General features: G+C 39.2%; 1 protein-coding gene across 5 annotated transcripts in view; it reads right to left on the bottom strand.

Moving 5' to 3' along the window:
• Positions 1-7617: 7617 nt before the first annotated feature.
• Positions 7618-13309, bottom strand: part of LOC106935009 (protein FAM49A-like) — a 36162-nt gene continuing 30470 nt past the window's right edge. For all 5 annotated transcript variants that reach the window (XM_015015236.1, XM_015015233.1, XM_015015235.1 and 2 more), the window contains 5 exons: positions 13180-13296; positions 11962-12041; positions 10639-10765; positions 9609-9679; positions 7618-8416 (listed from right to left, as the gene is read on the bottom strand). In XM_015015236.1, the coding sequence (XP_014870722.1) occupies positions 8353-8416; positions 9609-9679; positions 10639-10765; positions 11962-12041; positions 13180-13296 (459 nt within the window). In that variant the 3' untranslated portion in view covers positions 7618-8352. The remainder of the gene's footprint in view (positions 8417-9608; positions 9680-10638; positions 10766-11961; positions 12042-13179; positions 13297-13309) is intronic.

Below are 13309 nucleotides of genomic sequence, written 5' to 3'. Positions count from 1 at the left end.
CCCGCTTCCTACGCCTATGGTGTCAGGTAAGGATCTGGATCCATAGACAAGAAATAAAACCTGACATCTGGCAGAAAACTAGACCTATGAAACATTAAAAAAACACAACACATTCCAAAACACTGACATCGTGACATAGAGGTCCATTATAACCATTTTCACCAACAGATAGGTCTTTTGTGGAATATGAGAATATTTTCCTGATCTTCTCGTTTTTCCAAGTAGATCGCATTCTAAAAAATGCTAGATTTTTTTTTTTACTGTGCAGTAAAAAATGCTGGGTTATTTTCATAGAAATATGACATGTGGGTAGAAGCTGTTGGGTCATAGGTTGGGTTAGTTTGACTAAATGTTGGGTCAAAAATCATAACTTTTTTTCATTTTGCTGTGGAGCACAGCACAAAATTAATAATATCCACATGTCCAAGTTTGATTGCGTTAACGAAATTATTCTACCGCGGCAGCGTACGGAAGTGCATTGCTATCACAACGGCAAAAAAATTTCGAGCGCTGTCACGTTATAATGTGATGCGTATCTTGTTAAAATGTGATACTTTAGAAGCGAATTTCTGGCTGCAAAATCAAATAATTCTGCTCGTAAAAATTACGTTTATTATTTCCTTTCATCCTTACCTGTGAAAGGTAATGCCAATGAATCCAGTTTGTTTTGTAAAACGGTTGAAACAAATTCACACAGCACAGGACTTGGGGAGCTCCGATCGCCCTCCTGCCACATACAAGATGGCGGCGACATAACGTAGGACTCAGCGCTCAATGAGGCGTCTACGTGTTAATGTCTACGCCCGCCACGACAATTTATCTGATCTTAATATTTCCTGTGTTTTATCTTGGTCGTTATTGTTAAACTTAGTATTGAGGTGTGTGTGATAGGTGTGTCTATCAGACGGTATCGGTTCAATACGGGACGCACATTTAACGGCCAAATATGGGATGGGTGACAACCCTAGTCAGGGCTAGAATCACCATTGTTGGTACTGATCCAATACCCAATAAACAGAGAGACGGTATCACCGACACTGATACTTTCTATAATTTATGTTCAATATGTCTTTGAACTTCTGATCTTTAGGTGTTTTTTTTGTTTGTTTTTTGGTGGTTTTTCCTTTTAATCATTTTTATTAAAAACTAGGCGAGAATTTGGATAAAGTTTATACAAAATATTTTCATGACATGATAAATGGGGGGGGGAGTCACACAAAACAAATGTGTCAATATTTTTTCTTAAATGAAATGCAAAATGTACAAAATAAGAAATAAAATCTCATTGGTTCCGATACTACAAACGATTCAATATTTTCGATATTTTTGTCGGACCCTGCGCGATGAGCGCGCCTCTGCAGCCCGATTGAGCCGGTGTTCTGTAACAATCGGTGTGATATATGTGTCGGAACCAAGCGCACAGCATCATTTATTCATGTCTGTCTATAGGGATGGAGGTTCAGTGAGTTCATGCAGCTCCTCTCTCTCTCTCTCTCTCTCTCTCTCTCTCTCTCTCTCTCTCTCTCTCTCTCTCTCTCCGTCATGCTGTCTGGCTCCTGCAGCCACTTTCTGCACATGAAGGTGCTGCAGATGGGAGGGCCGCGATGTGAAAGGCCCTTTAAGGTGCAGAGTGTGTGAGTGTCGGCTTCCTACAGTCGCTCTGCCTCTTTTCCCGGCTCGTTATGTAACGCGGGGGCTGCCCGCTCACTTTTCTCTCTCTCTTTCTTGTTCTTGCTACTTTCCAGACCCTCCCAAATTCAGAGCGAGTGACATCCCTTCCTGTGTTTTCCAGCAACCCGCTGAACTCTTTCCCAGGGCGGCAGATTGGTGGAGTTAGCGCTCAGTCGCGCATTTAATTGTCACGTACCGGAGGCGGGGAGCTTATTTTAGGGAAGAAAAAGAAAAAAAGAGCTATTAACCCTTTTCGTATCGTGGCTGCAGGGAGAAATAAATCCTGTAGGTTTACACACTCCCTGCCTTTTTCCAGCTTGTAAAACGAACAAACCTAAACACCTGGTCTGTGTTGGCATACGAGTGTGTTTGACCGTGTACGCTCTGCAGTATATACTCACTGCAGTGAACGCACGGTGTGTGTGTGTGTGTTTGTGTGTCTGGGCCTCTATCCATTGTCAGGGAGTTGAGCGCCGGAGCCGGCTTTTTCCCGCCAGTGCGGCGTTTTGTGGGAGGGGTTTTGGACAGGCTACAGCAGAGGAGCGCCGCCGCTTCCCGCCCGATATGCAGATGAGTTCGGTGTGGGCGGGGACCGGAGCCGCCCCGTAATGCGGCACTTAACGCTGTCGGTGCCTGGCTGCACACCGCGGTGTCGGTAAATATGAATCTGTTAAAAATCCACGGGACGGCACAGATGCAAATGTTTCCAAAAAAATTACGGAAGATATATCTGTTTAATAAATAAATAAATTCTGAGAAGAACAGAAGTTTTGAAGAAACCACAACGATTTGTAGGTTTATGTTAAAATGTGTGAAGAAGATGCAAAATTATATTTTAAAAAAAGTCAGTTTTGGTTAATCTTTGTTTTTCTTTACTTTAAAACCAAAATCTGTTATATCAAACATCTTTAATGCTCCTCTAAGTAATCAGTAGAAAAATATGTTTTACAGCATTCAGACATTTTTAAGAATGTTTTATTTTTCAGGAGCACAGTGCCGGGTATTTTCACATGATTATCAGGTACTAACCCTACAACATGTGTTCAAATCAACATGAGATTGGACTAAATTGTAACACTTTCCAACGCCTCTTGAATCTGCTCGGGCAGTAAAAGCCGAGACCCTGACCTCAACTTTGATTTACATTTTTTTTTACAGGTATTTAAAACAGATGTGGCTGTTTTTAGCACACACACACACAAAAAAAGAAAAAAGCACATGGCTCACTCATGTTTTAAACGTGTTATGCAACAAGATGTAACATTAGCTGGCCTGTGGAGCGGCGGCGAGTGTTGAGCACACACATGTGCTCGCCCACGCCCTCTCAGGCCCGTTTCAAGGGCCCCATTATACCGAACCTGAACACGTCCAGCAGGGCCAGGACGGAGCGCACACCTGACTCACATCTCACGCGCCGAGATATTTCAAACTATACGTGTGTGAGCAGGTTTGTTGTAAACTCTCACTGTTGTGGTTTTGAGATGTAAAGAAAGTTTGATACATTTTAGAAATTTCTTAACCTTTTTTCAGATTTAATGTACGACTCGGATGAAAAGAGGTCTGAAGCAACGTTAGAACAGAAGAGATGAGCTGTTTGGGACTTTAGAAGACTATCTTCAATACTCTCTCTAATGGGCTATGAGGTAGGAATACGAAAGCTTTTGTTTCTTAAATAAAGAAAAACATCCAAGCCCAACTTGTAAAAATATACTAAGATTCTGAAAAAAAAAAAAAAATAAATATCACTGCACATCACCAAAAGGACACTTTACTCAAGTATTGAGGCACGGCAGTGGCAGCTTCATGCTGTGGTCTGATTTAGTTAGATTTTTTTTCAGGGGAATTTGTCAAGGTGGATGGAGTCATAAACATTCGCAAATGCCAGTCAATTTCAGCAAAGAAGCTTCGGGTTTCAGTTCAGCATGAAAATGACCCAAACCTGAATCGACAAAACAACGGCTTCACAAGGAGAAGGGTAAAGTTGTGGAACTTTTACCCATTTGCTTCAGTACAGTATTGAACAGAGTGCAGACGTCTGCAAACTGCTGCGTTTATTCCAACGTAGCGACGCAGCAGCATGAGAAATCTGGGCCGATGTCAATATCCAATATCAATATGGCCGATAACTGATATTTACTGATATTGTATAAAATTAACCACCTTTTCGATGTCTTGAAAAACCGACCATATCGCTCACTTCTTTTCCACTTCAGTTAAACTCCCCACAATCCTTTGCTGCATCACTTCCACTGTCACACGGCTAAACAAATAGCACATGACCAACTTCTTCCACTCCCTCCTCTATCGATAGAAGAAAATACCGATTGATATTTCATTTATGGAATAGAGTAGAATAGAACTATTATTCTCATTTGTAGTCCAAAATTTTGGTGCAATTATCGGACCGATTCCGATATGTTAAAATAAAACGGCTAAAAGCCGATACTGATGTTGTCAATTTATCGTGCATCCCTATCTTTTAAATTAATGTGTTTTTATTTGAGGTTTGAGTCTTACAGCTCTTAGATCTCAGGAAAGGTGGTAAAACTTGTGAAATTATTTCGATCTCATTGTTTACTGTCATCATATTGGCGAGTGGCGCAACAGCTGGCGCACGGCTCGAAGAACGCTTCAGCTGATTTCCGTTCCAGGGACGGCCGCCTCTGACTGGTCGGTTGAAGTGGAGGGCGGCGGAGGGAAACCGCTGCGTTTGTGTATCAGTGTCTGATAAGTGCTCCCTCCTCTGGGGCGGTTAGTGCTCAGCGCTGTCACCGTGGAGCATTGGCAGAACAACGAAGTAAGAGGTGGATTTGCAAAGCGTTTCAGAGGAACTACAGAGTGATGAGAGATAACGTTTGACTGTTGGAAGAACTGAAGCCGCAGCTCGTATTTACTCTGTTAGCTGAGCAAATAGTAGCGCACACGTTGTTGCACTTAAAGACTCTCCAAAGTCAACAATGAAATATGGATTTGCATGTTTTGCTTCCTCTTTTTTGTGTCTGCAACATGACACAAATAGATTCTGAAAGGAAATACTCAGAACATTTAAATGAGGGTTAAACTGTGTAGAGGAAACCTGCCTTAATCCTCCTGTTATGTTATATCAAACAGTCTTCACTGAGCCATAATAAACACCCAGCTTTATTTTATAAATGTAAAACTGGGGAAGTAAACTGAGACAATGGTTCCCCATTTATGACATGGCAGTTGGGACGCAAATACAGACCGACAGGTATTTATCAAGATCGCACACAAAAGGCTTTTTGTCTTTTGTTTCCAGCTTGAATCTGTTTTTTTTTATCCTGCTACTTTCTGTTACATTTCTCCCTGCTGACCACTTTAATCGTAACCCCACGCCCCACTTTACACCTCCAAGATGTTATACTTACAGTGAATTTTACCTTTACTTTAACAAACTAAAGCTGAAATAATCTATTTTTAAGTCTAAATTTGTTATAAATTAAACTGTTTTTATGCAGGAAGACGTGAGCAAATATTTATCATAATGATTCTGTTATGTTTGTGTCTTTTGATCCAGATTAAGCAGGTTAGTAGGTTATGTGTTCATTATATGTGGAGCCACGTTTACAGCGATCTTTTGCTGCCCCCTTGTGGTAATGTGGGGTACATTCTACAACAAATTGAACATAATGTTGAAAATAAGTTTTTAAAAAATCTGCTTTTAAGTTTAAATAAAACGGCACAAGGGCTTAAATGTAAATGAAGTTTATAACTAACATCCGATTAAAAGCTTTCTGGTGTTTTCCTTTCAAAAGTATTTGAATTTGTGTCACTTTTAAACCTCAAACTCCAATGTATCTTATTGGGATTGAGACCCAAACAGAGTCATTTCAACACACGGCATTAAAATGTTTCTGGCACAAACTGTTTAGCTCCAGCTATCATCCCATCAGCTCTGATTAGCTTCCCGGTCCTTGCTGATCTCATTAATGTTTTCTTTCCAGGCTCTCTTAATTCTAAACATCTGATTGGACAGTCCTTCATTGCATTTAATGGACATTTACAGCCTAATCTTTAAGCTTTTTTGTAACCTTCTCCCAGTTCGTTTACTAATGTTTACTAAAGCTCTGAGCCCTTCATAAACATGTATTTATTACATTGTTTAAATGACTATAAAAGCAATTGAATTTTATTTAGTTATCAAAGGGGGCCGCCCATCACACACTTCAGATTTATTTTGGTAAAATACTTTGAAAACTCAGTTACAGTACTTCTTGAATGTCTTTAGTTAACTCTTTTAGTCCCTTTTTTATGTGCTTTACAAAACACACCTTACTTTTCATTTTCACGTTGCTGTTTAATGAGACAATGTGAAGCTATATATTTAAAAAAAAAAAAAGTCTATCACCTAGTAGACATGTTCTCAAGCTGATTCTATATATTTTGTTGGAAACTGTACCACTAGTAACTTTTAGGGTGAGAGTTGGCTAGCTAGGTATGTAATGTTAGCTTGTAGTTCATTCTTTGCTGAGAACTTTACCTCTACTGACTTCTTAGGTGAGACTTAGCAAACTAGCTGTTGATAGCTGATTTGGAAGTAGCTCATATTTTGTTGGGAATTGTACGACTCGTAACTTCTTGTGTGAGAGTTAGGAAACTAGCTATGTAATATTAACCAACTTGCAAGTAATTAATATTTTGCGGGGAATTGGACCACTTAGCTTCTTGGGTGAGAGTTAGCAAGCTAGCTGCATAATATTAGCTAGTTTGCAAGCAGCTCTCACAAGTAATGGTAAAGAGTTCGCAGCAGAGGATGGAAGCAGCTTGAAGTCCCGCTTTCATACACATTTTACTTGCTAAAGTTTAACCACACTGCACTAATGTAGATGTTTAAACAATGTTTCAGAGACAGTTTATCACACCACACAAAATCTGTAAAAGTGTGCAGTTTCTCACAGGAACATGTCATCTGTCGTTAATACACAGACACTGATGGAATAAAGTCAGTCATGTCTCAGATGTGACACACAAACGCACAACGTCAGCATTTGAATGTAATAAATGACAAGTTTATTGTTGCACAAAATATACAAAAAGAACAAGCAAATGGAGAGCCCCTCCCCCTCCCCTCTGGTTCATTCGCCTTAATGAAGCTGAATTTCTGAAACCTATGACTACGGCAAGTCCGATGGTCCAAGCCAAACGCATGGTAATTCTGAGAGACAACACATACCCGAATTCAGCGTCACTGAACAATTAAAAATGAATAAAAACACCTTATTTACACACTCTTGTCAGAACTTTTACAACATGCCATCTATGTATGTATGTACTGGGCACACATCCCTGTATAGAAAATATATTATAAATTAAATCAGACTAAGGTCTATGGACATCCAAATTACAGCATTCCTTTATTATTTTTTGTTAAAAGTTTTATTTCCGACTGGCTGGCCCTCGGGCTTTTCGCACTAAAAGAAGGAACTCTGGTTGGGTGGAATAAGTGGGAATGTGGGCTGAGAGTCCAAGCGGAGCGTGTTAGACAGGAGAAGCCTCGCTTATTTACACCGGAAAGCTCACATCTCTCTTTTTAAAACGCCAGATCTCTGCCTGTCAGCTCTTCTTTTTTTTTTATTTTATTTTTTTAAAGATGATCAGCAACGCATCAGGACTACAAAACTCCTCCCCCATAGCCAGCGTGGCGACGCAACAGGAGTGTAAACGACTCAGCTTTTTTTGGCACTAGGTGAAGAAGTGTGCTGTAGGTTCCCATGAGTGGTGCGTAGGTTTGATCTGCTAACGGTTTGAGTTTTGTTTTTTTTTTCAGCAGAAAAAGCTGGATGTGATTCCATAATGAAGCATGTTTGTTTTGCTTTATTGTTTCTTTTGGTCTCTAAGAAGCTAGTGCTGTGATAGCTTTAGCAACATTAGCACCATGGAGAGAAGACAGCCTAACAAGGGTTTGGGTTTCTTTTTTTTTTTTTGTGCTGGAACGTTACAAGGGTAGATGTCGTGCCAAAAGGAAAACTACAAATTGGATGGATGAATGGGAAGTGATTCAGGGGGGTGAAAACAGAAAATGTAGGTCCTTTCATCCTGTAGCCCACAGCTGTACTGATGTGGTGGTGTGTGTGTGTGTAGGGGGGCAGAAAGGGCAGAGAGGCAAGAAGCAAATCTCCGGAGTGGATCCATCACATTGCTTCGTTTCGCCTGAGTGTGGGGATCAGTGCAGCTGAGGGATAACCGAGGGGCCGAGCAACGGTTCCCGCGGCAACGAGGGGAGGCTTCCAGGAACCGGTAAGAAGATGGATGCTGTTTTCTCGAAAGGGGAGTGTGCAAAACTTGTCTGACTAACAGCAGGAACACGTAACTCTAGCTATTCTCACATTTCGGTTCTGACCTTTAAATTTTACCCCCCCAATAGAGCTTCTTCTGCTGTCCTGCTTAATAAATATCTATAATCTTCATTTCTGGTTTCTTCTTTTGTTCTCTTTTCTTACTTTACAAAATGAGAGACAGAATGATGGACGGCTGATAATATATATAATTAAATTCCTCTTTTTCTTCTTCTTCTTGTCTTCAGGTTGCTCCAGACCCAGAGATGCTTCTCTCCGTCCGTTGTAAACAAACAGCTTTTTCAGCCTCTGGCGACTGTTTCCCCCCCTCCCTCCTCCGTCTTCAGGTGCGCTCCGACATTTCTCCCTCTCCTCTGGCGTTCCTTCATTGCAGCAGGGCTCTGATTTGTTTGGAGGTGCTGTCATCGTTTAGATGCCGTGTCGTGTACCTGAAGAAGAGAGAGAGGGAAACAGAAACAAGTCAGAGCACATTAACCAACGCGAGAACGTTAAATATGTAGGTATGCTAGATGTAGCCACAAGGGCTAATTAGCATCTGTAGTCCCCTGGCAGGATTACAGAAATAAATAAAAACAGTTGACACACACCGTCACACACAGAAATGACAAGAAATGGTTCATGATGGTACAAGTCAGCAATTATAAAAAGCAAGAAATACCAATAAAAAAAAACATTTAATTGAAATGGCAGCTCTGTTAGCATAACGTCACGCACAAAAAAATTAGAATATTAGAATGCAAATTTTACATTTTCCATAAGCGATAGTAATTAATGGTAGTCATTGTTAATAAGTGTAACTAAAACCTTTTCTTTACTGTTATAGTTTTGAGTTTTTTGTTAACACAACAAACCCGACTCCAGATGAAACAAACACTTTTAGGTACGGTTGAGGATCTGTCATGCTGAGGGCTCATTTCTTTTACAAAGGCCCAGAGAAATCTGGTGGATGTTGTCATGAATATTTTTTAAATTTCTTTACATTTCATACAATGATAACGATAATTATTAATAATAATTGAAAACACCTTAAGATCAGTGGTTTCTGGGTCTCAGCAGGAAAAGAGTTCAAAACATGCAACTGGATCAAATCAGGAAATATTTTGATGGGAAAATTAGATTATTTAGATTATTGTAGATCCAAAGGATTAAAACAATATTTTCCTTCGCTTGCCGTACTAAAAGGAATACGTACAATTTCCACATTTTTTTCCAATCAGTTGTTTCTACGTCTTTGATTTTTAGTGTATTCTCAAAAAAAAAAAAAAAAAAAAAGAAAAAAGGGGCAAGTTTTTTATTTTTATTTTTTGCTTTGAAAACGTTTAAATCTAACGAATGGTTGCAGCCAAAGTCTGCTTTGGTCTGACAGCCAGTGGATGATGGAGGTTTTATTTACCATAAAGCAGAAGTTAAGCAGTAAACGAGGTTAATGAGTCGTGGATCTTTGTGTTGTACCAGACGTTTTCTGTTTTCAGATTTTAATTACACTGATAGAAAGTGTGAAAAAACAAACAAACATATTTTTCAAATGAAACATAACATTTCTCTCATATTTTTTCCCTGTCTCACATTTTCCTACTGCAGTGAGACCTTAAGTGTGTCCATCCCAGCCTCTGTACTCACCGCAGTGCGTTCAGAAGCCCCTCCACGCTGTTGGACGGCTGCTCTTTCAGCACCTTGATGCAGCCCTTCATCTGCCAGCCAACAGAGACGACACAGCAGGTTAAAGGTCAACAACCTGGGCTCAACCTCGCCTCATGTCTACAATCTGTGGAAACCTGAGGACGACTGAACTGCCTTTTCTTTATGGGATTTGTTTTGTTGTTGCATTTCTGTGATTTTAATATTTTCTTATTTATTTCAAATTTTAGTCAGCTCATTTGGGTATTTCCAGTCATTTTTGCCTCCCTTTTCCAACGTTTCTCTCATATCTAGGGAGGCGTTCCCATAGCAACAAGTACCGTGGGCCGTCATGTGGAAGGCAGTTCTCTCATAAGATGGCAGACGGCGAGTTTTCCACTAGTTGGAGCAAATATTTCAATACTTTTCACTCTCCAAACACGTGTCAGTATGCTACCGACATGTTTTATCGATATGCTAGCAGAAATGTTTGCTTTTATTCACGATCCAGTCAGATTTGTAAAATGTAGATCTAGACCTTCTCTTTTAAGATGAAGGGTTAAATCCGACTCCGTAACATGATCAGTCACAATGCAAGCACACTAAATCTTACTGAGTATTTTCAGTCTAATTTCTGGTGCAGACATCTTGAAATGAGAAAAAACAAACTTACAAGTACATTTTCAGCAAAGTGTAGGAGCTCGTAAATAAATCCTTAATACTGATGAAGAGCAGCTACTCCCATTGGCAGATTAGTTCACTCATAACATGAGAAAACTGTCTTGTTCTGAGTGAAATAATCTGCCAATGGAACTGGTACTTTTAATGAACAGTAAGGAATTACTGACTTAGAACAAGCTCTTATATTTCACTGAAGTTAGGTTTGTCTTATTTCAGGTGTGCTAAGATATCCGTGTCGAAGAAGTGAAGGTGTCGGGTGTGTTCCTTGATCCCAGTCTAACCCGTAATGCAACAAAATGCGCAACGTTTTCGCTAACACGGCTCTGCGTGCGCGTCCCTGGCCACCACTCACGTCGATTTTGGAGGTCTTGGCGAAGGCTCCGACGGGATGGACGTGGTCGTAGAGGATGATGACGCCCACCATCACCCTCATGCAGAACAGCATGGTGTCTGTGTTGGTGAACCGGCAGCGGTACTCCCTGCAACACACAGCATCACAGAGAGGCTCAGCTTCTGCACTGCAAAAACACAACATCTAGCAACGGCTTGTCAGTCTAGTTTCTACCGAAATGACACAAAACTAACTTACAGGTAACGTTTCAGCTTTTTTAAATTCCTTAATATTGATGAAAATGTGCTGGTTGCACTGGTTGATTGTTTGACTTGTAGTGACATTTTTCACGAGTGAAATAATGTGCCAGTTGAAATCGTTTTTTAATCGATAGTGAGGAATTATTGACTTAAAACAAGCTCCTACATTGTGTTGAAAAGCTACTTTAAGTCAGTTTTAAGTTAGTTTCATCTTATTTATGGTGTGCTAAGATATTTGCACTAGAAACTGGACAAAAACACTTGGTGAGATTTTGTGTTTTTGCAGCGTGAAAAGAAATCCTGCATTCAGATTAAATAAATAAATAAATAAATAAATAAATAAATAAATAAATAAATAAATAAGTTAACTACAGTTAAGTTGACTTAACTAAATTTAGTAAAAATAATAAACTAAAAATTTTATTTAAAAAAAGTTGTCCCAACTTAATTACTTAAGTTTTTACATTATTTCATCAAGTTGACTTAACAGAAAATGTTACATTTTTATGACACTTTTCTAAGTTAAGTCATGTTTTTATTCAGATTTTTTTATTATTATTATTTCTACTTTAAAATTGTTATGGACATAAAATATTTTATACAACATTAAAGTGTTTACAAATTTCCACCAAAAAACAACAACAAAAATAAATTTCTAACTTTTGAAAATGCACGCCTTCGGATATGTTTTAATTTTCCTAAATGAAAAAAAAAACATATAAACAACAACAACATGTCCTTTTCTGCTCCTTAACCTTTATTTAACCAGATAAAAGGAAACCTTTCCCCTGGATGACTTGGCCAAGAAAGACCGCAAAAATTATGTCTTGAACTTCAAAGTTGATACAACTTAACAAAGAAACTAGTCTGAGTCGAGTTGAGTGAGAATTGTTTTTACAGTGTAGAATTAAAGTGACCAAAAGACAAATCCAGTTACATAAAGTTTCCCATCTAGAATCCGTGCGTATTAGAGTGAAACTATTGGATTAGCTTCTCATAGTTTGGACTGTCTATATTATTCACTTTGAAAGGCTGTTAATTAGAAATTAGATCTGTGGCATCAAGAAAATAAAAAATCACTCACGGAGTCTCCAGCATGACACGACACACACACGCCATGGTGCTCAGGCAGTCTGTGGTGTCCTCTATCGGCAGGGTCTTGTTCTGCGCACAGACAACCAGAGAGTACTTTAACTTCAGGATCTTTAATGTGCAGAACAGAAAACAAACATCCCGAAACGGCTGTGACCACTAGGGGGAGACAGAGCGCACAGAAGAGTAAACTATGAAGTGGAAGCGACTTGGCAGAGATGTGGGTGAGCAGCCTGTCCTCTGCATTTTGTATGAGGCTCAGCAGCATCTCCCATCAGGAAACTGACTCTGCAGCTTTTTAAAATCATGGATTATTATTATTTTATTTTTTTAAGGAAAAAGACAATTGGAGAGAAAACCTTTCCGTTACGAGAGGAGCGTAATACTTCAAAATACGCTCGAAAACGTTTTCCAGATTAGTAAATTAAACATTTATCAAGAACAATGTACCACAAACGTAAAAACAGACCCACACTGGGTTAAAAACAAGGTCACAATGAGACGAGATCTGTTTTTACCTTGCTGCTTTTATTAGGGACAACGTTCTTTAGCCTTAAATTGAGACTAAAAATAGTGTAGACGATTAAGGGTGTTTTGAACTGTAACAAATAGAATATTGATCAACATATTTTGATATATATTGATGATCTTGATGATGGCACTCGACAAAATGTAATATTTATTACTGATTTCTCAATTGTTTAATGTATTTTGTTCTTATGACTACTTGTGTTTTCATGATGTGAAGCACTTTGAACTGCTTTGTTGCTGAAATGTGCTAATAAACGTAACTGATCGACTGATTGATTATGTGATCAGGCCCTGAAAGTCCATAAAATCTGCTTGGTTTTCGCAATACTTGCTCCATTTATCCAGTGGCGGCCCTCAGAGGTGGGCCAGGGAAGGCCATGTCCCCCTCCTGAAACATGCTGAGAGTCTAATTAATGTCATAGAAAGACATAAAGAGTCATCTTCTTCAACAAAGATGTAAATGTAAAACCATAAAATAAATACAAAATAATAAAGAAATAATTTTCTTTCTTTTTTTGTTGTTTTTTGTTTTGTTTGCTGTGTCCCCCCAAACTTTTTACTGGTCACTACACTTTTTACTAAAAACAAAACAAAACCAAAAACATTGTTACTCATTTGACTTGTGTGCTTTTTGCTTTGTTTTTTTGTCACTTAAACTTTGACCTGTGATGGACCGTACCTCTGAAACGAACTTGGTGGTGGCATTACTCAAGGTCTTCAGCATCGGTGTCGCCTCGGCGTAGAACAGAGACATCCGATTGGCCATCTCATTGTTCACCTCGTTCTCTGCGTCCAGCTGGAAGAGATGC

The sequence above is a fragment of the Poecilia latipinna genome, unplaced genomic scaffold, assembly GCF_001443285.1.
Source record: "Poecilia latipinna isolate Pla-1442-1.1 unplaced genomic scaffold, P_latipinna-1.0 Scaffold1894, whole genome shotgun sequence".
Taxonomy (NCBI): Eukaryota; Metazoa; Chordata; class Actinopteri; order Cyprinodontiformes; family Poeciliidae; genus Poecilia; species Poecilia latipinna.
The sequence above is the reverse complement of the archived record's forward strand: the minus strand, read 5'-3'. Positions and strand labels throughout refer to the sequence as shown.